The 27439-nt window shown below is 35.4% G+C and overlaps 3 protein-coding genes across 18 annotated transcripts in view; all 3 read right to left on the bottom strand.

Annotated features, from left to right (window-relative positions):
- Window positions 1-10: 10 nt before the first annotated feature.
- ccr6a (chemokine (C-C motif) receptor 6a) lies at window positions 11-5739 on the bottom strand. The gene is made up of 2 exons (XM_051138712.1): window positions 5445-5739; window positions 11-2765 (listed from the first exon to the last, which is right to left on the bottom strand). The coding sequence occupies exon 2, from the start codon at window positions 2748-2750 to the stop codon at window positions 1569-1571; it is 1182 nt and encodes a 393-aa protein (XP_050994669.1). The 5' UTR covers window positions 2751-2765; window positions 5445-5739; the 3' UTR covers window positions 11-1568.
- Window positions 5740-5868: 129 nt separating this feature from the next.
- On the bottom strand, window positions 5869-19422 carry cep43 (centrosomal protein 43). Of its 14 annotated transcripts, none has more exons than XM_051138698.1 (21): window positions 19270-19422; window positions 18413-18466; window positions 18234-18288; window positions 16338-16426; window positions 16025-16162; window positions 15905-15937; window positions 15144-15200; window positions 14817-14887; window positions 14413-14474; window positions 14222-14283; window positions 14061-14141; window positions 13031-13093; window positions 11848-12056; window positions 10228-10296; window positions 9963-10037; window positions 8496-8585; window positions 8270-8382; window positions 7723-7776; window positions 6583-6610; window positions 6409-6496; window positions 5869-6023 (listed from the first exon to the last, which is right to left on the bottom strand). In XM_051138698.1, exons 1-21 carry the CDS (start codon window positions 19351-19353, stop codon window positions 5949-5951), a joined length of 1650 nt encoding a protein of 549 aa, XP_050994655.1. In that variant the 5' UTR covers window positions 19354-19422; the 3' UTR covers window positions 5869-5948. The 14 variants fall into 14 exon arrangements, with proteins under 14 accessions (XP_050994655.1, XP_050994656.1, XP_050994657.1 ...); XM_051138699.1 differs by having other exon boundaries at window positions 10228-10293; XM_051138700.1 differs by lacking the exon at window positions 7723-7776.
- A 1739-nt stretch (window positions 19423-21161) lies between these two features.
- Window positions 21162-27439, bottom strand: part of myt1la (myelin transcription factor 1-like, a) — a 78808-nt gene continuing 72530 nt past the window's right edge. For 2 of the 3 annotated variants that reach the window (XM_051138677.1, XM_051138680.1), the window contains 2 exons: window positions 24597-24659; window positions 21162-23923 (listed from right to left, as the gene is read on the bottom strand). In XM_051138677.1, coding sequence (XP_050994634.1) covers window positions 23783-23923; window positions 24597-24659 — 204 coding nt within the window. In that variant the 3' untranslated portion in view covers window positions 21162-23782. The remainder of the gene's footprint in view (window positions 23924-24596; window positions 24660-27439) is intronic. The other variant, XM_051138679.1, reaches the window with a different exon arrangement.

Raw genomic sequence — 27439 nt, 5'->3', positions numbered from 1 at the left:
GAATGGATGAGTTGTTAAAAAAAAAAAAAAAAAAAAAAATTCACCCCCCTCACAGTTTTCATGAAGGGCAAAATGACCTATATATACCAAAATCACTTTTTGTACCAGGCGGTAAACATTTTTTTCAGCTGTGAAGTTGGGCATTTTAACATGGGAGGTCTATGGGATTGACTCCTTTTTGGAGCCAGCCTCTAGCGGCCAGTCGACGAATTGCAGTTTTAGTTACTTCCGTGTTGGCTTCAAGTAGGAGACCGCTTGGGGGCAACAGGATACTTTTACTGAGCCCTCAGCACTCACCTGAATTACATCAGTCTCTAATTTTAACATGGACAGCGTTAAACAAAAAGCATTTTTGGAGTCGCAATGCTTTTTAAGTTTAACTTTTAAAAACTTAATATTATTATTTGTGAAACACAAAAGATATTTTGAAAAATGTTTTAAATATTTTATCCTTACAGAGCACATCAGTGGGGTCCAAAGCAACACTCGTTATTGAGCTTTTAAGCTTTTAAACTTGACTTTCAAAACTTGCCTTTTAAACAATGCTCTGCAATTTTGTCAGCTAACTTTAGCAATAAAAACTAAATTTTCATTCATTTAGTCTGAGTTCTAGGAATCAGACACAAATGAAGTGTGAAATCGCGTGTTCATGCCACTGAATATCCGGTTCTAGAATTACAGTGACAAAACACATAGAAGTACATTGTTCTGTGTTTGTTTCAGTAATGGAGAAGTTCATACTCATAGCAGCAGCAGCCAGTTCATGTCAATTTTGTGAAACTTGCAGCTAATGGAAAAATGTCCTGTTTAATAAAATAACTTAAAATAATTTTAAAAACTGCTATGGCAGTAAAACGGTCTTTTCATTGATGATCAGATATGCAGAAGATAACTGTTTGGGGGAAGGAGCTAGTTTTTGTAGAGGAATGTTATGCAAAACGGTATGAGATTATGCATCGAGGTCAAAGATAACATCTCAAAGGTCATGGCATGTTCTAGACTTTCAATATAATTCAAAACCTGTGATTAATTTTTAAAAATCCTTTTGAAAAAAGTTGTACGCCTCAGTTGGTGCATCGGTTCTCAGCACTGGATCTCATTTCAAGATTTGTTATTGCATTGCCTAATTTATTTAGATAAAACTTCAAATGTTTACATCTCAAGTACATTAGGCAATATTAAAGAATCTATGTACAAAAGGTAAACAGTACAAAAATAAAAAATAAAAACATTCTGCATTAGTACTACATATAGCACACATTAATTAACCTAATCTATTCATATACATTAGACTTTTTACACTGCTGTTTTAACATGTGGAAACATGGAACAACCATTTTCCCCCTTTGGTTTGTAATTAGCATCATTTCTCAAAATCAAAATAAAAAAGAAAACATTCATTCATCATTTACTCAACCTCATGTTGTCCCAGTCAAAAAAACTAAACACAAAAGACAAGGTCATGCAGATTTGGAACAACATGAAGGTGAATAACTGATGAGTGAATTTTCATTTTTGATCAGTGCTAATCAGTCTGTCAGTCAATGTCAATGCTGGACACTTGACAATCACATGGTAAATGAAGTGCCATTGTCATTGTATGAGCCATCCATAGAGCGCCGTGAAATATACATTTCAGTGGTGACCCGTGAGGACCGTCTTGCTGACATGTAGTTCTTCCCCAAGCACCACAGATCCCGTAGGATCTTCCGGAAGTGGTTTCTGAAATTGACTCCAATGAAGGCATACAGCAGGGGATTGAGACAAGCGTGCAGGTACGCCAAACTTCTCGTGATGGTCATGGTCAATGCGATAGACTCCTCATGGCTGCATTCCTGTTCTTGAAACATGTTGACGGTATACAACAACAGCGTTATATTATAAGGCATATGGCAGACCACAAACACAAGGACCACAGTGAGGACCACACGCACTGCCTTGTGTCTCTGAAAATTTTTGGCCCGAAGAAGGGTGACAATGACGCTGGAGTAACAGAATCCCATGATCAACAGCGGCAAGAAGAAACCCAACGCAACCTGAGAGCTAGGCACCGCGATTTTCATCACACGTGCCGTTTTGTTTGACTGAAATTTGAAAAAGCACACATATGGGCCGTCTTCACCGTCAGTACCGTCAGTAATGTCAGTTATGTCAGTAATGTCAGTAATGTCAGTACCGTCAGTACCGTCAGTACGGTTCAAATAGCTGGTTTCATATAGGCCAGGATGATAACGCTCATAAAATATGAAGGTGGGAAGGGATAGAAGCAAGGCCGACAACCAGACGACTGCACAGACCAGGTGGCTGTAAAGCAGAGTGCTTGAACGCAGCCGGAAGGACCGGCGGGCCTGTACGATGGCAAGGTAGCGGTCTCCACTGATGCAAGCCAGGAGCAGCATGCCGCTGTAGAGGTTCATGCTGTAGATGCCACGTAGCAGCTTGCAAGACAAGTTTCCCATGGACCACCCATACTGCTCGCTGTAGATAATCAAAGGAAGTGCCACCACAAACAGGATGTCAGCGATGGCCACGTTCAGCAGATACACGTCAGTCATAGACTTGGTTCGCTTGTAGAGAGCGTACGTCACGATCACGAGAGCGTTGCCGATAAAACCAACACAGCAAATGATTGGGTGAATAAATAACTGGAGGAAGTTCTCAATGCTTTCTCTGCGCTCCACTGAACATGGCTCCTCAATATCATTATATATATCGCCGTAGTCAAAGGTGCCGTTTTCAAATTGAGTCATTTTCTCCCTTTGAGACTGTAAAGAAAGAAAAAAAAAAACAGGAATTCATAATCAGTGAAAATAACTTTATGCCAGATTAGGTTGCCTGAATTAAATCTAAAGTAGAACTAAATTTAAAGTTTAAAAACTGTATATTCAATCAGATTATAATTTAATAAGATGACAATGAAGCATTTAAGTAATACTTGTTTGGTCACACTTTATTTTAAAGTGCAGTGTCTACTAACAAACCATTAGCTATGATTTCTGCCTCAATAAACACCTAATTTGCTGCTTATTAATAATAAGGTAGTTGTTAAGTTTAGGTACTATGATTAGAAATGTGTGTGTGTATGTATATATATATATATATATATATATATACACACACACACACACACACACACACACACACATATATATATATATATATATATATACACACACACACACATATACAGTAGTCAACATTTGAAGTGGATCAAATAAGTTCAAAGTTGTCCTAGGCTAAGAACAGGTATTGTTGAAGAAAGGTTTTGATCCACTTCAAATGTTAACAAATGTTGAAAAAAATAAATAAATAAAATAATAATAATAATAATAATAATAATAATAATAACAAATGCTGAAAAAAAAAAAAAAAAAAAAAAAAAATAATAATAAAAAAAAATAATATATATATATTAATATATTATATATTAATAATAGACATGCCAATAAACAACTAGTTAATAGTGAGAAATGCTCCCTATACTATAAAGAAGAGTTTTGTTCCTAATCTGTGAGTGTGAATAACAGGACAGATTAGGGGAAACCAACCATTCATTCCACACCAGGAAAAAGGTGCAAAAGTTGCTTTGTAGTTGACATTTTACCTTTGCAGAAAGAGGAAATCTGCAGAAAATCAGGTCACACACACAGCAAGAAATTCAATGCATATAACCCATTTACTGGCCATTAGTCCTGAAGAGGATGTTTTAAAGCAAGCATCAAGTAACAAAAACTAGGCATTTGATAACATCATGTCACACAGGTTCAAGGAAACACATCTAATTGTAAAATACAAAAATAAAATAAAAACCACCAAGTGCTTACCATTCAGCCAAACAATAATTTATGAAAGAAAAAAAACAAACAAAAAAATTGTTTTATAAAGCTACACTGATTCAATAAGATCACAAAGAAAGTGTGGAAAAAATGGATGGAAGGGAAATCCCTGTAAATGGTGTATCATGTACGTGAGGTTATCTGACCGAGAGACTGAAAGAAGAGTCCTACACGGGTCTTGTTTGGTAAAGCAGCAACCGCAATATCCTGGTTAAAAGAACACCCGACCCGCTATCCGACAGCAGCACTATTTCTGGACCCGACCCGTTTGACATAAGGACCGCGACCTGAACTACACCCACATTAAAACTAGGCTACCGCATCAGTTACCATGAATTATTTTTTACGTAACACAAGCAATCAAACCAAAATAGGCCATCGAAGTTGGAGCTTTGAAGAATAGACAAGAAGCGCAACAGAAAAAAAGAGAACGCTCATCCTTACTGTAAATAATAAAAACTTTTGCCTACATCTTGTGAACAATCTGCCAGGCTGAACAAATATGCATAAAATACACGCTTATAATTCTTCATAAATGAAAAGAACACATTAAAACATGCATTTACTGTTAAACGCCACTGTCTCTTCTTGAACTCAACAATGGATACGTGGCCGTTGGTCCTTTATAGAAGCCTTACAGATAAAACTTATAAAATATATAGCTAGGCTACTGAAAGCGAGCAAGACGCACTCCCTAAGCGGTCATTCACTTCAGCTACAGCGGGAATGACTATAATGCGCAACACAGCTAATCGAGTGTTAAGGCTCCGCCACAATTATTGAATTTCTTTAGTCCCAGTTATGATTTATGATTTGGGAAAATAAACGAAACACGACAGTTATAGTATCATGATTATGGTTAAATAAGATAAAAGACATCCAGGCCTAATATAAACAAATTCTATGTATTTTTTTGAAATAAATATCACAACACATTTTTTTTTTTTTTTTATTCAGTCTAGTGCTTTTAAATGTAACGTAAGCACAAATATAATGTAGATTTATGGAGTGAAAAGGAATGACTGCTTCATTTTCGCTTTTATTTGTATACTTTTAATCTCTTAATTTCAATCTCAGCATGCTTTCATTTTGTCATTTTCATCACTAAGAAATCTTTCTTTGGGCTGCGCTCTGGAAGTGATCTCTTAATTCTGCTAAACTTTAATTTTAAACTAAAACTGAAACTACACTATATAAAAACTAAATAGAAATGTGTTCAAAAAATAAAAACAAAATGATTAATAAACTAAAATTACTAATAAAAACGAAACTAAACATTATTGCAAATTTGAAAAGGATATTAAAATAACACGAATTTAAAAATCCAAAACTATAATATCCTTGTTCTATATGCCTATATATATACTTTTGTAGAGCAACACTGTCCTTTTGCAAGAGTCTTACTTAAACAGATCATACACACTAAATTCTACACATTTACATATAAATTGATGTAAATTTGTTGCCCAACCACTACAAGACTAACATAAATGTTTTATCTCCAGTTCAGGTAATTAAATACATAAATATCAACACAAACAGGCACTGACTTACGTTTCTAACAAAATTTTTTGCATGTGACTAAGGTGGAAAAAAGAAGTGACTTACCCGTATCCAGTACACAACACAAGTCTAATGGAATGCGGTGAGAAGTTTCTGTTCCTTCTGGTAACTGATCATAAAAGACAACTTGGGTAGGGCACAGCTGCGTAATAACAATGACAATTATCTGACCTGTAAGCAGAAGGCGGCGCTGTATAGAAACATGTAGGTGTAAGTGCGAGACAATCAAATCTGCCTGACACACGTGTACTGTCTAGATGTTCAAGGCTGATACTATGCCTGAAACAGAAATACCCAACTGACACTCGCATGCTTCAAAAAGTCTTCACTGTGATTTCTGCAACACTCTTACTGGCTTTTAAAACTGGTACACAACTCAGTGGTATCATTTTAAACAGAGAACTCAACAATCCTTTTATTTCTGTCCTTCCGGTTTTTTAAATGGCAAAAAAACAGGAAGAGTCAACAGTCAGACTGTAATTAATTATTTATTTGTCAACTAAATACATAAATACATAAAGTATAAAATAAGGAACTGACAGTTAGATATCAAGCAACATCTTCCATGTAGTCGGCACCCAAACTTATCTGCGAGACGCTCACATCCTGAGTGGTTTCATCAAGCTAGAAAAGAGAGAGAGAAAACAAAATTTAAAAAATGAGAATTAGATTACAGTCAAGGTTAAGTCAAAGGTTATTATTTTTTGTTACACAATGTGTACTTATGTCACTTCCTCTTGCTGCCTCCTTTAAGTGCCCATATTTGCATTAACAAAACAAGCCACTCTCACTTCTTGCCGTTAACACAATGCATTCTTATCCATGAGGCCCCTCTGTTGACATTTGTCCCTCTTCACATAGCCATAATTAACTGACATTAAGAATAACCACATCAATGCTGCATTCACACTGGATTATAAATGTCAATAATGGAACAGTTCATCTAAAAAATGATCAAAGACTTTGTCAACGAGTAACGGCACGTTTTTGAGGATGGGGAAGACGATACCTTATCGCTGATGTCAGGCCCCTCTATCGACACCTCCTCAATCTCCTCATCGATGCTCACTTCGCTCTTTGAGTTTTCAGAACGATGACTGAAGAGAAATGATAGAGATGACACATCAACAGGATTCAGACAGAGCAAAAATAACATGAGACCATTGATGGCCACATTCTTTACCTGTTGAAGTCATCGTCATAGTCTTCATCTGCAAAGCATTTTAGAAAGGAGAAATGAGAAATGTGATAGTGAGTAGAATTTCATGGTTAAAGCCATTGGGAAAAAAATATTGAATTAGGGCTTTCAAACAAATATTCGCAATTAATCACATGCAAAATAAAAGATGGTGTTTATATAATATCTGTGTATGTACTGTATATTTATTACATATAAATTATATATATATATATATATATATATATATATATATATATACACATATACACACACATATATATATATATACACATACATATTTCAGAAAAGATGTTGTATTTACATATAAAACAGTGCTGGGCAACGATTAATCGCAATTAATCGCATGCAAAATAAAAGTTATGTGTATGTACTGTATATTTATTATGTATTTATAAACACAAACACACACACATATATTTAAGAAAAGATGCATTTATATATAAAACAGTGCTAGGCAACGATTAATCGCATGCAAAATAAAAGTTTGTGTTTATATAATATATGTCTATGTACTGTATATTTATTATGTCTACATAAACACATACACAAACGCACACACACATTTAAGAAAAGACTTATTTATATATAAAACAGTGCTGGGCAATGATTAATCTCAGTTAATCACATGCAAAATAAGTTTGTGTTTATATATGTGTATGTATTGTATATTTATTATGTATACATTAACAAAAAAAAGTTTTTGTGTGCATAATATATGTCTGTGCACTGTGCATATTTATTATGTACATATAAATACACATGCATGTATATATATATATATATATATATAAATTATATGAATATAAATATATAAATACACACGTAAATACATATTTTCAAAATATATGCATAATAAATATACACAGTACACACCCATATATTATAAAAACAAAAACTTATTTTGGCTGTGATTGTGATTAATCGTTGCCCAGCACTAATAAAATGTTTATATTTAATATAAACTACATATAAATATATATACATAATATTCTTTTAAATACATACATGTATGTGTGTGTATTTATATTTAAATAATTAACACAAACATTTATTTTGCATGCGATTAATTGCGATTAATCATTTGACAGCCCTATACTGAATGTATCATTGAGGAGATCCTACCCAGCAAAGGGGATGCAGTCTCTTTTACACCTTTATCTTTAAAACTAGACGTACCTAAGAATAATTAGGGAGAAAAGACATTAATTAGTGTCAAATTCATATCAGTTAGGGAAATCTTTAGGTACGTCATGAGTTGATTCAATTTCAATCCAGAAAGACAATCCCACTCTGATGGTTCATGATGTTTTCCGAATTTTTTGTTTTTTTTAGAAACCTTCAGTGGTTATGTGTAAAGATTATATATAGATGGCATACTAAAATATGTCAACTCTTCCCACAAACAAAAAAATAGCACGTATAACAGTATCAGAAGCAGCTTTCTTTCTGTGTAATGGAAACTGTTCAGAATGGCCTAATTCTTGTGCAAAATCTTTCATTCACTGAATAAACTGAATGCAGTTTTATCATGTTTATGTACTGTAAAATAAAGCTTATTCAGCCTCTTTTGTGGTATACAATGAACCCCTTCATTTGCCGTTTTTTGTGCACTTTTTGTCCTGCACATGCTCTTTAATAATCAAATTTAGTTTCACAAACAGTTTGCTACCGTTTTTGTCAGATGAATGCTCTTTCTGGCTGCTCTCAGGAGAGCCTCCTGAACTCTTTAGCTGCGCGTCTGCCGTGAATGCTTTTCCTAAACTGCTGCCCAAGCCTTCTCTCCTAAAAAACAAACAGGATGTGACTCTTTGTGAAGTGAGGTGACAGCCATATAATGAGAAGTGGAGGAAGAGGGAAGTTATGGCAGAAGACAGACAGGAAATGGCCCAGCTCACCTGGGTTCAGAGTCAGGGCTGGGCCTGTTATCACAGTCAGAGAGCATGTCCTCTCCATCTCCCTCTTTATCACTGCCTATAGCAGACAGGCTGAGGCCAGACAGAGCAAGAGTATGTTCATCCACACATACACATACACATAACACCAAGAAGAACAAGGTCAGGGGCACTGAGAAAGAAAGAGAGCGATACATACAAAACATGCAGAGCAAATGCAGAGCAGGAAAGAAGGGAGAACGAAAAGGTAAAAAAACAATTGCGATTGTAGTCACTGCACTACTTCTGTACTTTTGGTATCAGTTGATCGATTTTCATTTTGACAATATCAGATGTCGTTAAGGTTTGAAGACTACGGTATAATAGTTACATTCACACGGGTTGCATTTGACAACCATATTTATTAAAAGTTGTGACTTAAATTGTTGGGTTGTTGTTTGTGGTCATCACTTGTAACAAAAGAAAGCATGTTTCCAAAGGTAACTGTGACTTTTTCATCTCACAATTTTATATATAAAATCTTTAAAAATTAGCGATTCTGAGAAATAAAGTCAGAATAGCAAGATATAAACTCACAATTCAGACATTTTTGTACTCATAATTGTGGGATATATACAGTAATTGCAATTGCGAGACAAAGTCAGAATAGCAAGATATAAACTCACAATTCTGACTTTTTTTTTGAAATTGTGAGATACAGACTACCAGTCATAAGTTTTTGAACAGTAAGATTTTTAATGTTTTTTTTTTTTTTAAACAAGTCTCTTCTACTTACCAAGCCTGCATTTTTTTTTTTTTTATCCAAAGTACAGCAAAACCAGGAAAATTTTGAAGTATTTTTACTATTTAAAATAACTGTTTTCTTTTTGAATATATTTTAAAATGTAATTAATTCCTGTGATCAAAGCTAAATTTTCAGCATCATTACTCCTGTATTCAGTGTCACATGATTATTATTATCATCATCATCAATATTTAAAACAGTTTACTAAATTTTTTTCAGGATTCTCTGATGAATAGAAAGATCTAAAGATCAGCATTTATCTGAAATAAAAAGCTTTTGTAAAATTATACACTATATGATGCTAAAATTCAGCTTTAAAATCACAGAAATAAATTACATTTTAAAATATATTCAAATAGAAAACAGTTATTTTAAATAGTAAAAATATTTCAGAATTTTACTGTTTTGCTGTACTTTGGATCAAATAAATGCAGGCTTGGTGAGCTAAAGAGACTTTTTATTTGTTTATTAAACACGGAGCTAGTTCAGTTACAGAATGTTGCTCTCATTTATAATCTTACTTTGTGTGAATGCAAGTCAACTATAAAACTGGACTGACCACAGTATTCTACTGCTGTATGAACATGAACAGCCCCAATGGGAATAAACAGCCTGATTTTGCACCCATGGGTTAAGATGGATGCTGTGGGCTTGAATGGCAGTGTGATCTCTCCATGCACACTCACTCATTGAGGCTAGTGCCCCTCCTCATTTGGGATAAGGATCGCCCTGACAGGCTTCCTTCCCTCTGCCAGTGCTGACTTCTCACGAGAGGGGAAAACACATACAGAGCACAGACACAGTTACAGAAAGAGGGAGAGGGAGAGAGAAAGAAAGTGGCAGAAACAAAAAGCAAGAGGGACAAGGTGCAACATACAACAAAGCTCCAACATCTACCTTTTATGTCTCATAGTCAAAGTCAAATACACTCAGAAAACAGGAAGTACTTACTCTTTCTGACTATAGGTTTTTTCAGAATGCCTCTGCCCTAAATAAGGCTTATCTGCCAAAGATGAACTGCTGTTTGCACATGCAGCATTAAGAGACAGCAGTAAAAAAAAAAAAAAAAAAAAAGATACAGATCAGAAAAACAAAAGAACTTCTCTGGACTTTATCTAAAAGCAGTTATTTGAGGCTTTTGTTTGTACATGTGACATCACAGGTGCTTGTGATATTTAAACAGTAAAAAATGAACTACAGTTATGTGCTTCAAAAACATGAAGAACCCAGATCTACACTTCTGAAATTACAATCAAAGGTGCCAGTGGTTTACATCATTTCGTTTTTATTGCTATTCAGGTTTCAGCAGAACATGTGGGCAATCGTTCAAGGCTCTGAATGGAAATCTGCTCCCACAATGAGAGTCAAACTAGGACTGTGATAAATGCGCTCAAACTGACATTTCTATTTTCATTTTTATATAGCATTTATTGCTTTTCTTTATCCTTTTGCTAAATAAAAAACACTTTCACACTTGGGAATATTCGTAAAAAAATTTATTTCTTTTAGTATTTTATTGTTAACATTTTAAACAGGGATTAAACAGACACTGTCTATGTATTTGTTGATTTAAGTAGTGATTTATATATTTACACATCTGTTTTTTAGTTAAACTATTATTATATTTACTTTTTTATTTTTCTACTAATTTATTTTTTCATTTAACTTTCATTTTATTTTTGACAGTTAGCGGAAGCTACGGTCATGTTTATAAAGTTTTAAATATGGATATTTTTCTTACAAAAATGCATTGATTTGCTTCGGGAGGTCTTTATTAACCCCACAGAGCCATGTGGAGCACTTTCTATGATGGATGGATGCACTTTATTGGACTTCAAAATCTCACCACCTATTCACTGCCATTATAAACCTTGGAAGAGCCAGGGCATTTTTTTTTTATATAACTCAGATTGTATTTGTCTGAAAGAAGAAAGTCATATAAATCTAAGATGGCTTGAGGCCCGAGTAAATCTTGGAGGCCTTTATGGTTTTAGGAGGCCTTTATTAACCCAACAAAGCCATTTGGAGCACTTTTTATGATGGGTGGATGCACTTTATTGAACAAAATCTCACCACCCTTTTCACTGCAATTATAAAGCTTGGAAGAGCCAGGACATTTTTTAATATAACTCTGACTGTATTCGTCTGAAAGAAGAAAGTCATATAAATCTAAGAAAGATTGAGGCTAAGTAAATCTTGGAGGCCTTTATGGCTTTAGGAGGCCTTTATTAACCCAACAAAGCCATTTGGAGCACTGTTTATGATGGATAGATGCATTTTATTGGACTTTAAAATCTCACCACCCATTCACTGCCATTATAAAGCTTGAAAGGGCCAGGACTTTTTATATTTATATATATTATATATATATATATATATATATATATATATAAATCATGGGGTAATTTTAATTTTTGGGTGAACTAGTCCTCAATACCAACATGTTTGTCACATGCATCACCTCTAATCCCCAACTTTCTATTAAAAATGACTTTCTGTTACTTTATTAGTGAGAATGGTCCACAAGAGAAGCCATAATTGATGATTTCTCTTAGTTTAAGGGATCCTTACCCGCCATAGGTCTTCTGAGGTTTAGGAAGAGGATCATCAAAGAACGAGTCTCCTTCATCCTCATCCTCCAGTTCAAACTCAAGTGTTCTCCTCAGTGGGGTGGGAAGGCTTTTCCCATCACCTAATCCCTCCTCTGACCCTTCAGACACTTGAACAGACCCCCTGTTCTTCTGAGACCCCAGTGTTTCACCAGGTCTTCTGTCTCCAGCCTATGGGAAAGTCACAATATTATCAACAAGCTCTAATAACATCACAGAGCCACAAGCGACAGATTTCATCTGATGCAATCAACATGAACAATAAGCATCATCCGCTATGTTCATGTAAAGTTACTGCCTGTACGATTCAGTTTGGAACCAACACCTGGCCATTTTATGTGTACAAAAGTGAGATGCAATAATGAGCAAAAAAATAAAAAGAATAAAAGAAAAATGAGTTTCCTCTGACCTGAGTGGTTTTAAAACATGACATTCTCAAGTAAACTTTATCTGGGAATTCCTGTAGATGGTTAAAAGATTACAAGTAACGAACATCTGACATAAGTTACAAGAATAGTAGGTTGTTAAAAAGGCCATTTTGAAACCGGCCCACATTAAGAAAAATGCTACGTCATTCAACCCACTCTCTAATCGATTTATTACTCTATACAGAACAAAAGAAAGGTTTTACTTGAGATGAGATGTTTCAGGAGAAGTGTACAAGAGGTTAGACGACACATGCTTAATCTGGTTAATAAAAAGGTGTTAGTAAGTGTTAATTCATTTATTTTCACAACGTATTGGGTGATTAGCGAAAGCCTGGTCAGTATCTTTGCTCTAAATCTTTTTGAAAAGACTGATCTCATTCGTGTATTAGAATTAATCTGCTCTGCAATAGCCAGTTTACTATATCAAGTGCTAAGACGATTCCAATTCAACCATGGGCTACGTTTAGCACCAGTTTCGCATCTCCATCTTGAATACAAAGCCGTAATTTTGTCTTGGGGACATGAACTTCCACTTGCATGTGAGTACAGTACAGTAATGGGAAGGAGCACAAATCGCAATTTTGTCACTTCTACATGATAACAGCCAAATGTGTGCACACACCACCCATTTATGAATCATTTACGAGACCTAAAGGAAGCCACATGGTTGAGCTGATCAAAAGCTCCTATATCAGAGCCGACTCACGTGTGCTTTACCTTTGGGTCAGCCTTTTCTTCCTGCGCTGAACTGTGCTTAACAAATCCTTTATACCTGGGTATCTGAGCACCAGAATATACAGCCATCAGCTTCCCTTTTACAACAATGACATGCTAGCCTCACTAAATCGTACACTGATATGGAAGGAGTGAACAAAATAAAAACATATGCAAAACCAAAAAAGAAGAACTGTTGTAGGAATACAAACATGCAAAAATAACTACTGCACGCAACAAAAATGCAAGCAAAATTTGGACACATGGAGTAACTTTTTAGAAAGATTTTTTTTTTTAACAATGGACAATTTTTTTTAAGGGCATTAATAGATTGTTTTGTTGATTTAGGACCATAATAAAAACAATAAAAATGTTAAAAAGAATATATATATATATATATATATATATATATATATATATATTATTCAAAACATTCATATTTCAAAAATGACTATACACATTTTTTAAAGGCCATTTCAAAGCGCATAATATATGTTGTGTGACACTACTTCCTGTGCAGGTCATAGGCTCTTGCCTACACTCTGGTAAAACCCCTTTCCCCTTTGTGAGTCAAACTATAATGACTGCATGAATTTACTACGGGGTATCACCCACCATCTAAGATATAAACCCACGATATAAGATGTGTCGATAAATCAAACACAAGTTACACAGCTACCCAACACTACACCACGCATCTTCAATTCATAAAACTAACAATGTTCTGCAGGCTGAATGATATGAAATTAGAACAGATGCAAATTGTCCATGCTGTAAAACTAACATTTTAAAAACAATGCAGGTTTAGCATGTAAACTAGCTAACAAAAGCCAGCTGTGGCTTTGTGGTTTGTTATTTTTTACATACACAGGTAAGCGAAAGACAGAATATTAGACATGACAAAAAGTAACTCAGAATTTGATACACAAAAAATAACAGATGATAATCTTGACAGAAGGTGAAAGGAGAGAGTGTGAGAAAAAGATAAGCAGAGATAGAGAAACAAACAAAGAAAGACAGGAAGTCAGTTTACCTTGCTGAAGGAAGACGAAATGATTTTATCTTCAGTAGTTTTACTAGAGGAGTAAAGTGCATCGCTGCTGTCACTGGTAACCTGTAAGCGATATTACAAGCCTCATTACAGAAATCACAAAAAGTGCTAAAAGAAATTAGAAGGTGTTTGAGGACACTCACCACATTTCGACACTGAATGAAAAAGCATTTGTACATTCCCAGGAAGTCTTGAAAGTCTACAGCTATGTGAAGTTAAAACAGAAACAAAGAAGTGAAAGACAAAATTACTTTAGCAACTCTTGCAGCTCATCTTTAGTGTATTTCTCAATGAATGACAAGATGGAAAACTAATAAAAATCTCAAATACTTACTATTACTTATGTCCTTGTCTTTGGCTCTGAATTCCTCAGTGACATAACTGTCCAGTACGTTTCTTTTTTTTGCAGATACAAAAAAAAAAAAAATCATATTAGTGAAACATGTGGCCATTCAAACTCTACAGTGCTTTAAGTACAATCAACTGATCTTTAATAATGATCTTTTTTAAGAGACTTTAGTCTGGTTTGTTTGCAGAAATGCACTGTTTCAAAGTCATGACGTAGCCCATGACCACAACGCCAATAACCTCAACCAGACATTATTATAAAAGAGCAAACCAACAATGTGGGAAGATGTAAACACTTTCAGTCCTTACATAAATGAGGGTTTCAGTACCAGTAAATTCAGACATTTCCTAGAGTTTGTGGCACTCATAGTCCACAAAGTTGAAACAAACCTGCTGAACTGGGGAAAAAGATCAGCGAAAATGCCAATAACTGCATCTCTGCTGATTTCACCACTTCTGTTCTGTAAACCCCAAAAAAATCTAAATTACTCACAAAGGTTTTTATATTTATTTCATCATTTGGTTATTACGTACCAAATTACTCTAGAATGATTTACTATGATAGAATTAGTAACATAATTATTAAAAAAATAATTGACTAAAAAGTAAAGAATATTAATTTCAAAATAGTAGTATTTTAAAATTAACAGCTATATATTATATAGTATATTTTATTAACTATTATTTAATTAATAATAATAATAAAAAGTAAGTTACCTTGTCATGACTGTCAAATTTCTTGCGAGCATCAGCAATTTGACGGGGCAACAATTCCTAAAAAACATTCACAACATTACAACAGTCGCTGCAGATCACACTCAAAAGAATATCAATATATATAGCTGTATTGATTGCAACAGATTGTAATATATACATATATATATATATATATATAATATAACAATTATTTGAATTTTTGGATTTTAATATTTAAAATTATTTTTTTTAAACAAATTTGTCATGTACATTGCATGTTTGGGACAGCCACTTTGTGCACAGGATGTCACAATGTTCAACCATGAAACTACAGCATTTGAAGTCTCGTCTGACATGACGGTAGTCATGCAGCGCTATGGGCTTGATTAAACAAATGCACGTAAGGAGCCCACAAAACAATACTAAATGTCTAGAAGTAGGACAAGCTTGTTTTGCACAAGTACCTTAACAGGAAAACCTTTTTTTGCAGCACCACTTAAAGATGTTCATTTACATCATCCTTCCCTTGTGTGACCTGAATAACTCGCCTGGGGTTTATGATGTGTGGGTAAACTGGTGATACGAATCAACCCGAGATGTGCTCTCCAACCACAAGTGATATAAGTGGGTTAGCACTATTACAAGTCTGTGACTGGATCTGTTCCTGAGAGTGCATCAGCCCTACCTGTGCTTACTGTACGTGTGGGTGCAAAAACAGGTTACTGAGATATCTACACAGATAACATAGACTGGGCCAGAACCAGCCAGCGGTGGTAAAGTACCTTGGGAAAACTTCTCTCTGTCAACCGTTCTCCCTGAGAAGGAAGGAGAAAGAGAAAGTCATACTATCCGAAAGACATGAATGAATCTGACTGGCTGAAAAGCAGAGCATCAAAGATCACCTCTGTGAAAATGGAGGTCTTGTCCTTATGCCGGCCCCTCTTCACCAACTCTAGCAGGAGAGGCGTGTTTTTATTCACCTCTGATTCTGATATGCCAAGTTCTTTAGACAGAGTTTCACGACTGTCAAGCCCATTGAGCTGAAGGACACGTAGTAAGGCACGTTAGTTCACATGAAAGAGATTTGAGGTCACAGAGGACATAGCACAGCACATTCAAAATCAATCAATCAACAAACATTCCCATGAATTTCTGAACGACAGCGTCAAACTGTGTATCACTTACAGCGTTGTGTATTATGTAACACTGACGTACCGTACTAATTTCAGGTTGAAATACAGCAAGGGTGAAGTCTAAATTGAAGACTTGCAGGAAGTCAGTGATAAGACCTGCTACCAAGCGACCTGCAAAAAAGCAAGACATGCTGAAAATGCAGAAAACCTACAAATGCAACAAAAAAAAAAAAAAAAAAAAAAAAAGATTAAATAAAAGAAAAAAAGTCTAAATCCTATAATGTGTTGCCTACATATCAGACATTTTGTTTTACATTTTTCCACTCGATTGTTAAAGTTGTTCACTTCCAGAACCAAAATTTTCATATAATTTACTCAATCTCTTGTCATTTAAGAAATTATGTTTCTTGAGGAAAACATTTCAGGAATTCTCTCCATATATTGGACTTCAATGGTGGCCCAGAGTTTGAACTTCCAAAATGCAGTAAATGCAGCTTAAAAGGGCTCTACATGATCCCAGCTGAGGAAGAAGGGTCTTATCAAGCAAAATGATTGGTTATTTTTGTTTAGAATAAAATTGACAACTTATCTACTTATTAACCTCAAATGCTTGTCTTGTCTAGCTCTGCGCATGTATATCGCAGAAAACTCTCATCTCATTTTCTCCTCCAACTTAAAAATCGTCCTACATCGCTGCAGAAGTACCGACCCAGTTTTTAAAAAGTGAAAGTGCAAAGAAGGTCAAATGTCCTTTACAAAAAGGTAAAACAGCGATGTAGGATGATTTTGAAGTTGGATTAATCACTAGAATGCACATACGCATGTGTATCGCAGAGCTAGACAAGACAAACGATTGAGGTTAAAAAGTATATAAATTAACCAATCGTTTCGCTAGATAAAACCCTTCTTCCTCAGCTGGCATCGTTTAGAGCCCTTTGAAGCAGCATTTAAACTGCATTATGGGGCACTCAGCAAGTCCACTATATGGAGAAAAATTCTGAAATGTTGGATGACAAGAGGATGAGTAAATTATCTGTAAATTTTTGTTCTGGAAGTGGACTTTTCCTTTAAGTATTTTGCGAAAATTAAAGTCTGAAATATACTATATTTTGCCCCAATTTGTAGTCGGGAAGAACAGACACTAGTTGATGAATGTCATTCTTCAGATTTGTGTTGACAGATTTCACAGAAAATTATGTCATGTATGAGGGGCACAAATTCTATCCAGTCAGAGAATATTTAACATTTTTGATATTTTGAGCTGATTTGAACACATATTGGCTGCATCCAAAAGCCTCACTGCTGTATCAGGCAATGACTTTGCAGGCAGGGTTTTTGCATGAAGGCACCTCATGAAACTGATTTCGGACAGGCATCTGAGGCAGCATAACGGTTTAATGATCTACAACAAAATAAAATGAGTTTTGATGATAACTAAATAAATACTAAATAATACTGATTTCTCACTAGAAATAACATCAAAAGTGCCAGAGGTTAGTTTCAGATGGCATCTTTATTTTTCTTCTCAACCGTCATGGAATGGAACACACAGGATTGTAGTATATCAAAGGCAGCGAAGGATACATCTGCCTTCAAAATTCGATCAGAAGAAGGTACCTCCGGAGACAGGAAGTGAAACCGAATTTGTATTCGGACGTGCCTTGATGCCTTCCTGTCTTAAGAGATTTTGGACACAGCCATTGTCATTTCTCACGCATCTCTTAGCAAAGAGTGCGTGAGTTTGCTGTTTTCTGAACATCCTGAAAATCTGATGTGTGATCGTCTGTCATTTAGTGTATGATGTCCAGTTTTTCTCTGTAACCATTTACAAAGTGTATGATGCCTAGTGTTTTAAAATCTGTCCAGATTTTAAAAACTGTGCAGTGTATTACAACTTGTTACAACCCAAGTCATCACCTCATCAAAGCATGACAAAAAAACTAATAACGAAAGTCCTTTTTATGCATTTCATACTTACCATCCTTTGTGTTGAGGGACTTTTTCAGGTTTTCATTCACAAGAGGTGTTTTATTCTATTTAAAAAAGTACATATGAGACACTGAATGTTGGACAAATAAAATAACACTCAAACATGCAATTAAGCAAAAGATACTATTAATAATGAATTTAAAATGCAGTACAGCTATTTATAATTACCTCAACTTTGTCTTGCTCTTCTAAGGCAAGAAAAACAGCTGCACGTAGCTCTGCCTGTAAACCAAAAAAAGAGCATTATCATCACTTCATATGTCCTTTATTTAAACATATTTATAACAGTAGAGCAGTAAATAGACTCATGGTAAATGCAAAACTAGTCGGTAATGAAATACTTTAATGTACAGCTACAGATATAAAAGGTACAGTTAATTAAAGGCTTTATATTACAGGTTAAACCAGATTACTTCTGGCCTGATTATTTTAGGTGACTTCCTTAATACCTGTGAGACCAACACCTTATCAAAATAAAATAAACCGGTAACTATCCGGTTAACTACAACACGTTTTGTTTAATATTAATACAGCCAATATAAATAACGACACTGTGAGTCTCATCTTTCTAGGTACGTGGGAAAAAATAGGTTAATAAGAGCGCTGTGTCATAACACAATGTTGCCACACACATATGTTAAATAAAATGGACATGTAATGTGGCAATACAAGTTTTGAGTAATAGATGTCAACACCAGCATGATAAAAATGGTACAAATTTCACAATTTCAAAATGAAATATCGCTGCAACTTGTCATCTTTAACTCTTAGACAGACAAACAATGACAATGTAGGTCTTTAGTGGTATGAGAGAGAAAAAAACAGGTTAAAAAAGAGCGCTGTGTCATAACACAATGTTGTCACAACACTGGCTGTTGTCCATTTGTTACCCATAACAACTTTAGCATCACTATGCTATGCTAACAAACATTGCGCTTAGAAAACAAAATATGTCCCGTATGAGACAGGAATTATTCTAGCCTCATAAGGACTTAAAACGTGTTTCAAAACTGACATAAAAATACCTTAATTTTATTCAAAACACCGCTGTTTTCCAAGTTTTGGATCAGTAGATCTCTGAGTTCCGTGTCCTCCTCCGTCGCAGACATCTTCAGTTTGTGTCATGTGACTATAGGTTGGAAACCTGCGCACCCTGGCGGCTGTCCACGGCGTTGCACATGGGTCCATTATGGATGTAAGCTTGTGCTTCTACACTACAGTATGTTCAAGACGTTTCTCCTCTGATTCCGCAGTTAGTCCCTCTTGCCACTGGGACGAATGGGAATCCTAACAGATAGCTCTCTGCAGGTAGGCCTACTAGACCGTGGTGGAGCTCGCCTTAGCTCATGAATATTAAAAAGGTCATTGTCAAAATGCTTGATGATTGTCCTGCGGAGTTCTCGTTACGTTCTCTAATTAATATTCATGAGTAAAACCTTCACGGTAGTTATAATTTACTTCCAAGTAGAAATAACTAGCTAGATTCAATTGTTCGTGTCAAACGTTTTCAAAGAGTACTTCAGTTTTTTTCCAGGACACAAAAATTCCAGGACTTAAAAAGAAAAAGCACGTTTCAAACATATCAAATTCATGTCCTTATAGATTTTTTTTGATTTTTTAATTTTTAAAGAAGTCTCTTCTGCTCACTAAGCTTGCATTTATTGTTATTTAAATAACTGCTTTCTATTTTAATATATTTTTAAAAGGTAATTTATTCCTGTGATCAAAGCTAAATTTTCTGAATCATTAGTCTAGTCTTAAGAAACATTTTTATTATTATTATCAATATTTAAAACAGTTGAGTACATTTTTTTTCAGGATTCTTTTCTGAATAGAAAGATCCAAAGATCAGCATGTATCTGAAATCAAAATATTTATGTTTGTAACATTACACACTATACCATTTAAAAGCGTGGAGTGAATATAATATTTTTTGGGGGGAAAGAAATATACTTTTATTTAGCAAGGAAAAAATTATACTCAGCTGTTTTCAACATAATAATAATAAATGTTTTTTGAGCAGCAAATCAGAATATTAGAATGATTTCTGAAGGATCATGTGACTGGAGTAATGAAGCTAAAATTCAGCTTTAAAATTACAAATATATAAAATACATTTTGAAATCTATTCAAATAGAAAACAATTATTTTAAATAGTAAAAATATTTCAGAATTGTACTGTTTTTTCTGTACTTTGGATCAAATAAATGCAGACTTGGTGAGCAGAAGAGACTTCTTTAAAAAGCATTAAAAATCTTACTGTTTAAAAACTTTTGACTGGTAGTGTAACTATAACTAAAAGAGAGCAAAATTACATTTTTGGGTCATTCCTGTTATGTAGTAACTCCTACCTTCTACTCTGTAAAATATGGATATGCCAGTGCTGTAGTAAACATAAATATAAAATATTTCTGTAAAGGGTATGCCAGACTATCAATGACTGTTAATTATAGCTAGACTATATACACACTCGTAAGACATTTAACAAGATACCTAACTAGTTCTGTATCATCATGATGGCAAAAGGCCTGTTTTATCTTTAAGGGCTGGTCAAAAGTATTTGAGCATTCTGACCAAATATGAACATTTCCAAGAAACATAAAAATGTTCTGTATTTCATTATTTTATTTTGGATGTTTTGCCAGCGTAACATATTTCTGCAGGCCTATTTTGTAATTGACTGTAATGACTAATTTTTCCATCTCTGCTGTCTTTGACGCATGATCAGTCACGACATGAACACCCATGAGCAAAGATGATAGCCTCCAGGTCACGTACTGTACTTTCAGGCACTGCCACAGAGACGAATGCATATTCATAATTTTTTTTTACTCCAGGTATCATAGGCATCCTTGATGCAAAGTAATGTAACATAATTCAAAAATATCACGTCATGTTGAATAAAAGGGACATGTAATGTGGCAACACAAGTTTTATTGAGTAAGAGATGTCAACACCAGCATGATAAAAATTGTACAAATTTCACAATTTCAAAATGAAATATCACTGCAACTTGTGATCTTAAACACTTAGAGCAAAAAAAGTATCATACCAACAGAAATCATGCCATGTGGTTGAAAAACAAAATAAGAGAGAAAAAGATAGCTAAAGAGCTGGATAGAGGAAGAGAGCAAGAGACATTAAGAAAGCTATGCTTCTTTCTTTATTTTTTAATAGAAAAATCCTGGTTTAAAATGGTTAATTAAAATCCATTTGAAATGGAAACTTGTAACCTGATGATTTCACAATTATTAATAAGAAAAGTATTCTGCATTCAAGCATGTGACACCATAGATAGAGTTTTCTATTTAAATAGTCACAGATAACCTTTTGAAGTAGATAGTACAATATGTGCCAACTGAAAATGAGCAGCGGAATTGTGCTTAAAATCCCTTTTCCCGTCAAATCAGTTATGATAGTGGATGAGAGGATATTGTATTTTGCTATCAGTGTTGTAAAAGCGTTACTATCTTGGAAATAAGCTGCATACACAAAGCTGTGGTGTGGTTGGGGAAGAGATGTCTGGATATTACAGAACGCTAAATAAGAGTGACTAGCACCATTTGCATGAGCTCTCGGAAAACATAATGCTAGTCGTCGTAATAATAATAATAATAATACAAAATCATAGATTTCAGAAACAAAGCCCCACGTAGAGCATCAGCAACAACCAGAGTCATTTCACACTAAAAATCACTGTGACAGTTTCGACTCATGCTCGATAAATACAAACAACTTTAAAATCCACCACTGAAAATCAGCCCTATTTGTGACTTTGCTTGTTGCTTCGAACGGGCTTTGGCTAAATGAAAATAAACAGGGGGGTTCCCAGACTATAACTGTACATGTCCTTAAGATATTGTGAAGTAATATGAACGCGTTCGTGTCAGTAAACAACCCTCTGAACGACCGGAACTGCCCACACGCTACCGTAATCTTGACCCGTGCCACGCCGTTTCATCGTTTAATTATCAAAAATGCTTCCTGCTTCAATTTCCATAATTCTTAGAGCTTAAAGTGCCGCTGATTTCTCAGAAACGTAAAAAATAAGCGATGGAAGTAAATCGCAGGTTACCACAGAAGGCAAGCTGACCTCTCTTAATACTGATTGGAGTTCACTAATTGTAATATGATGAGTTTGCATTGCTGATATAGTCGTATTTGTTGTGCACTCGTGACCGGATGGATCTCTACATGATTGTTTGGACAAAATCTACAAGACAAGTGCTCCATTACTATGACACAATGACGTATGGATGGTGACATTAACCCTGTATATCCAGCACACTGATAAACTAACATTCACACACAGATTTACTTTCTTCAAAGGAAAAAAAAAAAGAAACTTCCCACAATTCAAACGTCTGGGCACCTCCTTGGTCTCCTGAAACAAATAAAAACACCAAAACATGGAAACAAAGGTGTCCCTGTGCAAAATCGAACATGAGAAATGTTAAATCATAATGCATTCATCCTTTTGGACTTGATCACCCATGTTTAAACCCTAAAACATGACTGTATTAAAAGATTTATATAAAACTTAATACTTTACATTTAGTAAAAAGATTCATCAGCTTTCTACTATGGTAAGAATAAGAAATTGCATATACCCAAACTTTTGCATCCCATATCTAAATAAATGATTGATTCGTTATCATATATTGCTGATATTCTATCCTACTACCACTAACATTTTACGATCATTAAATTAATAATTAATGTTGGATTGTCTCCTTGAAATTTTCTGTAGTTCTTGGCCTCGACCGGCCGGGCGTTACATTTAGAGAATGGACTTATGAAATATTTCTTGGGATTTACACCAGTGAGTTTCCGTGTCATGATGTTTGCATTCACAATTTTTTTTCTATTTTTCCATCTATTTTGGGAATTAAAACGAGGGAAAAAATTTAAACAAACAAGCAAAAATAAAAACAATACACGTACTGCATTAGAGTGCCCACACTGACCACTATAAATATGATTTCGGAACCGAAAGACGACGTTTCTCAATATTTTTACAAAATGTACCCAAAATCGAACCACAAAAATGTACCACTGTACACCCATTGAACAGCCTGCACAGCACATTAGTTCCCATTAGTTCCATAAAGAGAAGCTCAGATCGAAGCTGATTGCCCTTACATTCCCTCAATGTATCCCCTCTGCACCTCTTTAGATTTAAAATAATGGATGGTTTTTGTTTACAATTAATAAATACATATACACTAAAATGTGCATACATTAGCAGCTATAAACAGTACATCACATTATGTCAGGTCATATGAAAAATGTACAAAACATGAATGTTCCTCAAAACATTTGCCATTGGTAGTCGTCATCTTAAAGCAAGGCAACAAATAAGTTATGTAGGTTTTTTGTTCGTCGTTGTTGTCAAAAGCATAACAGAATCATAAATAATGCCAAATAATACAATAAATTACAGCAGCAAAAAAATCATACTAGTTATCCATACTTTTTACATGATGGGTTTCTTTCGTTTCTCAACGCTCTGATCGCATGAGCCCCATTACTACAAAGCTACACTTGGATGCCTTGAACCGCTTGCTTTATGTTCTCCAAGAGGGCCTTGTTCTCCGGGCTCTGGTACTGGTCCTGGTGAGTATACATATCTGTCAAAGTGCTCACATACGTGTCAAAGTTTTGCTCGTTCATCGGCTCCTGTGAAACAGAGATGGGGATCATTGGAGGTCGAAAAAGCAAATCGAGCAGAATATATGCAATCAAACACACAATCAAGGCTTGGGACAGAAAGGGAAGGGGGAAGAGGGTATATTTAGGGAGGAATGAATTCCACAAAGCTGCCTTTTAAGCTAAATATAAGCTAGGGTTTTTTTGTAGAAAGTACATCTCTTGAAATGCAGGGCTTGCGTAAGATTACTACGCTGTCTCTAAAAATATATATATATATATATATATCTGATGGATAACAAAAAAATTTGAATGCACATACATTATGTATGCATGCACTGGTGTGAGTTTCATGCTCATGAGTATGTAGGTAATACTGGCATTCACAAGTGAGATCGAACAGATCGCCATGAACAGCAGACAGATATCGATGAGCATCACTGTGCCTGATAAAGTAATGTGTTTTACGATAATAACATGAGTTTACTACCAGAAATATAAATATGGCTCATATTGCAACCCCAGCTTTCTTATGGCTAGTCCCTGAAGTGGATTATGTCAATATGTGTGGCACTGATACACTCTATGGACCTTTGTGATGCATACACATCGTACTGTGTGTTACAAAAGGGGGAGGACTAGGGGGAGGAAAATGATAGTGAGGAGAAGGATAAAGTTAGACTATGGAAAATGAATCTCTTACTCTGTGGGGCATCTGTAAACAGCAGTAATTTTTAACAGGGGCCTCTTTCAGTGGCATCGGTTTCTACAGAAGGGAGAGGTGTAGAGAAAAGACTATTAGCCTGGCTAAAAGCCAGAGGTCAGTGGTCTCAATAAAACGGACATACTTGACTTTACACGTGGAAGTACAGAAGTTCTGCTCGAGCGGCATGACACATGAACAGGCAACAGTCGTCTGATGTTAGTGCAGCTTGAGGACCCCTCGTGCACAATCTAAATAGCATCCATCAACAGTGGGGGTGGAGAATTCAGGAGCCATATTCAAGAAGACGTGTTTCAGTTGTTTACTAACATGGCTGCCACATTTCAACGGGGCTTGTCCAATCGTGCCCCGGCTCAATGTGTATGCGAGAATCTGATCCACAGCGGCCATGTTGTTACTCAACTGAAAAGCAGCTGTTGGAGTGGAGGTTGTTTTTCTACAATGGTCGGTAAAGGGGAGTGACCTCAGCACAGAAGCATATGGAACTGCGAGGAACTCAACAACAGACATAAAGAAGCAGATGGGAGAAACAATAGAAACCAGAATTTCATCCCTGCTGGAAGCTTCTGAAATGCAGACTCAGGCCCTGACTTTCAACAAGACGCTTTATGAGCTAAAAGACTATTCTAAGCAGATAAACATTTTTGGTAGGTGAAATCGTAACAAACTTTAAGAACTATTTTGAATTGATTTAGGTTTTTGCAATTATATAAACACTTTTGTCCTGAGTTTATAGTCCCTTGATCACTGATATTTTCTTACCCTTTCACTTAAAAATAAAGGTTCTTTATCGGCATTCATGGTTCCATGAAGAACCTTTAACATCCATGGAACCTCTCTATTACACAAAAGGTTGTTTTTAGGCACTTTCGCACCGTGTAGTTCTAAGAACTCAGTTCTAGGAACTAGCCAGCATTGTTGTTCCTAGGGAACCAATTCCCCCCCTCAGGCCATTTACCTGGTTGCATTCGCACTCTGAAGTGTCCGACATCAACGTTTTTTTTTTTTTTGTGCCATTTACAAACGGTGAATGGAGGATGGTGTGATCAGAACTGCTTTTGTTGTGTGTCGTGGGTTTCACGATAATGGAGATGTAATGTAAACGCACAATTTACGTGATTAAAACTAGGGCTTCCCTCGACTAAAAACTTTTCTGGTCGGCTAGTAGTCATTCATTTTGAGCATTAGACTAATCGCACGCTTATTAATAAACCACTGAAATCATAATAATGAGCCTTTAATTATCTACATAGACTAATAAGCGCTCAGGTGCACGCATAAAGCTTGCCACAGCACAGTGGCAGAAGTAATGATTATGAATGTGTCAGGGAAAAACAGTACAGAGGCTGGATTAAAGAAGTTTACTTCCAGAACAAAAATTACAGATAATTTACTCACCCCCTTGTCATCCAAGATGTTGAAAGATCCATGCCTTTCTTTCTTCATTCGTAAAGAAGTTATGTTTTTTGAGGCAAACTTTTCAGGATTTTTCTCCATTTATATACTTTTAAACCTCAAATGCTTGTCTTGTCTAGCTCTGCGTAAACTCTGTGCGTTCCGGGTCAATACAGTTAGGGTATGTCAAAAAACTCCCATCTCATTTTCTCCTCCAACTTCAAAATCGTCCTACATCGCTGCAGAAGTACCGACTCAGTGTTTAAAGTGAACGCACAAGGAGGGTCAAACACCCTTTACAAAAAAAAGGTAAAACAGCGATGTAGAGTCTTTTGAAGCTGCATTTAAACTGCATTTTGGAAGTTCAAACCTGCGGGCACCATAGAAGTCCACTATATGGAGATTCCTTAAAAAAACTATTTCTATTCTGAAGAAATAAAAAGACATGAACATCTTGGATGACAAGGGGGTGAGTAAATTATCCGTAAATATTTGTTCTGGAAGTGACTGATAAACTAGTGCTTTCTTTGATTTGGACTTAAGAGATGAAGTCAACAATACAGATTCGTCATCTCCATAGTAGTGGATAAGCCTGTACTGTATGCATGTTTAATACACATTACATAATCTGAGACTGTTTTTCGTCTGAATTGGTTAATTTGACATTTCGCACTCCATAGATATATTTTTCATGTCTGTAAGGCAAGTATACATAGAGTTTTGGTTAATTTTTTTTGATGCGTTCTAAGTAAGAGACCAAGACGGCAGAAAGCACATCCTGTTCACGTCATTATTTTACAAAAGCGCAATGTTTTGCTGTTATTGTGAGTGCACACAAACAAATGTAGAGTCTTTACAGAATCGAAAGATGTATTACGATGCATTAAAGAAGAAGTCCACTTCCAAAACAAAGATTCACATATAATGCACTTACCCCCTTGTCATCCAAGATGTTCATGTCTTTCTTTCTTCAGTCGTAAAGAAATTATGTTTTTTGAGGAAAACATTTCTGCATTTTTCTCCATATAATGGGGCACCATATCAGTCCATTATATGGAGAAAAATGCTGAAATGTTTTCCTCAAAAAAATGTTTTCCTCTTCACGGCTGAAGAAAGAAAGACATTAACATCATGGATGACAAGGGGGTGAGTAAATTATTTGTAAATTGTTGTTCTGGAAGTGGAGTTCTCCTTTAACGATCCGTCCGTTACGGACTGTGTGACTTTGCCACTTCCTGTAGATTTATTTTCCTCCCACTAAGCGACTAATAAAATTTTGGTTGATCAAACCTCTTCTCGTCAACTAACAGTTAGTCGACTATTAGAGGGCAGCCCTAATTAAAAGAGCACGAAAATCTGTCTAAATCTCCTATGACAATTTGCAGTGTTATATATCATCAAGGCTGAGAGAACAACACAACGCCGCA

This window comes from Labeo rohita, chromosome 20, assembly GCF_022985175.1.
Source record: "Labeo rohita strain BAU-BD-2019 chromosome 20, IGBB_LRoh.1.0, whole genome shotgun sequence".
NCBI classification, from domain to species: domain Eukaryota; kingdom Metazoa; phylum Chordata; class Actinopteri; order Cypriniformes; family Cyprinidae; genus Labeo; species Labeo rohita.
Note: the sequence above shows the minus strand (reverse complement) of the source record. Positions and strands in the feature narration are given on the sequence as shown.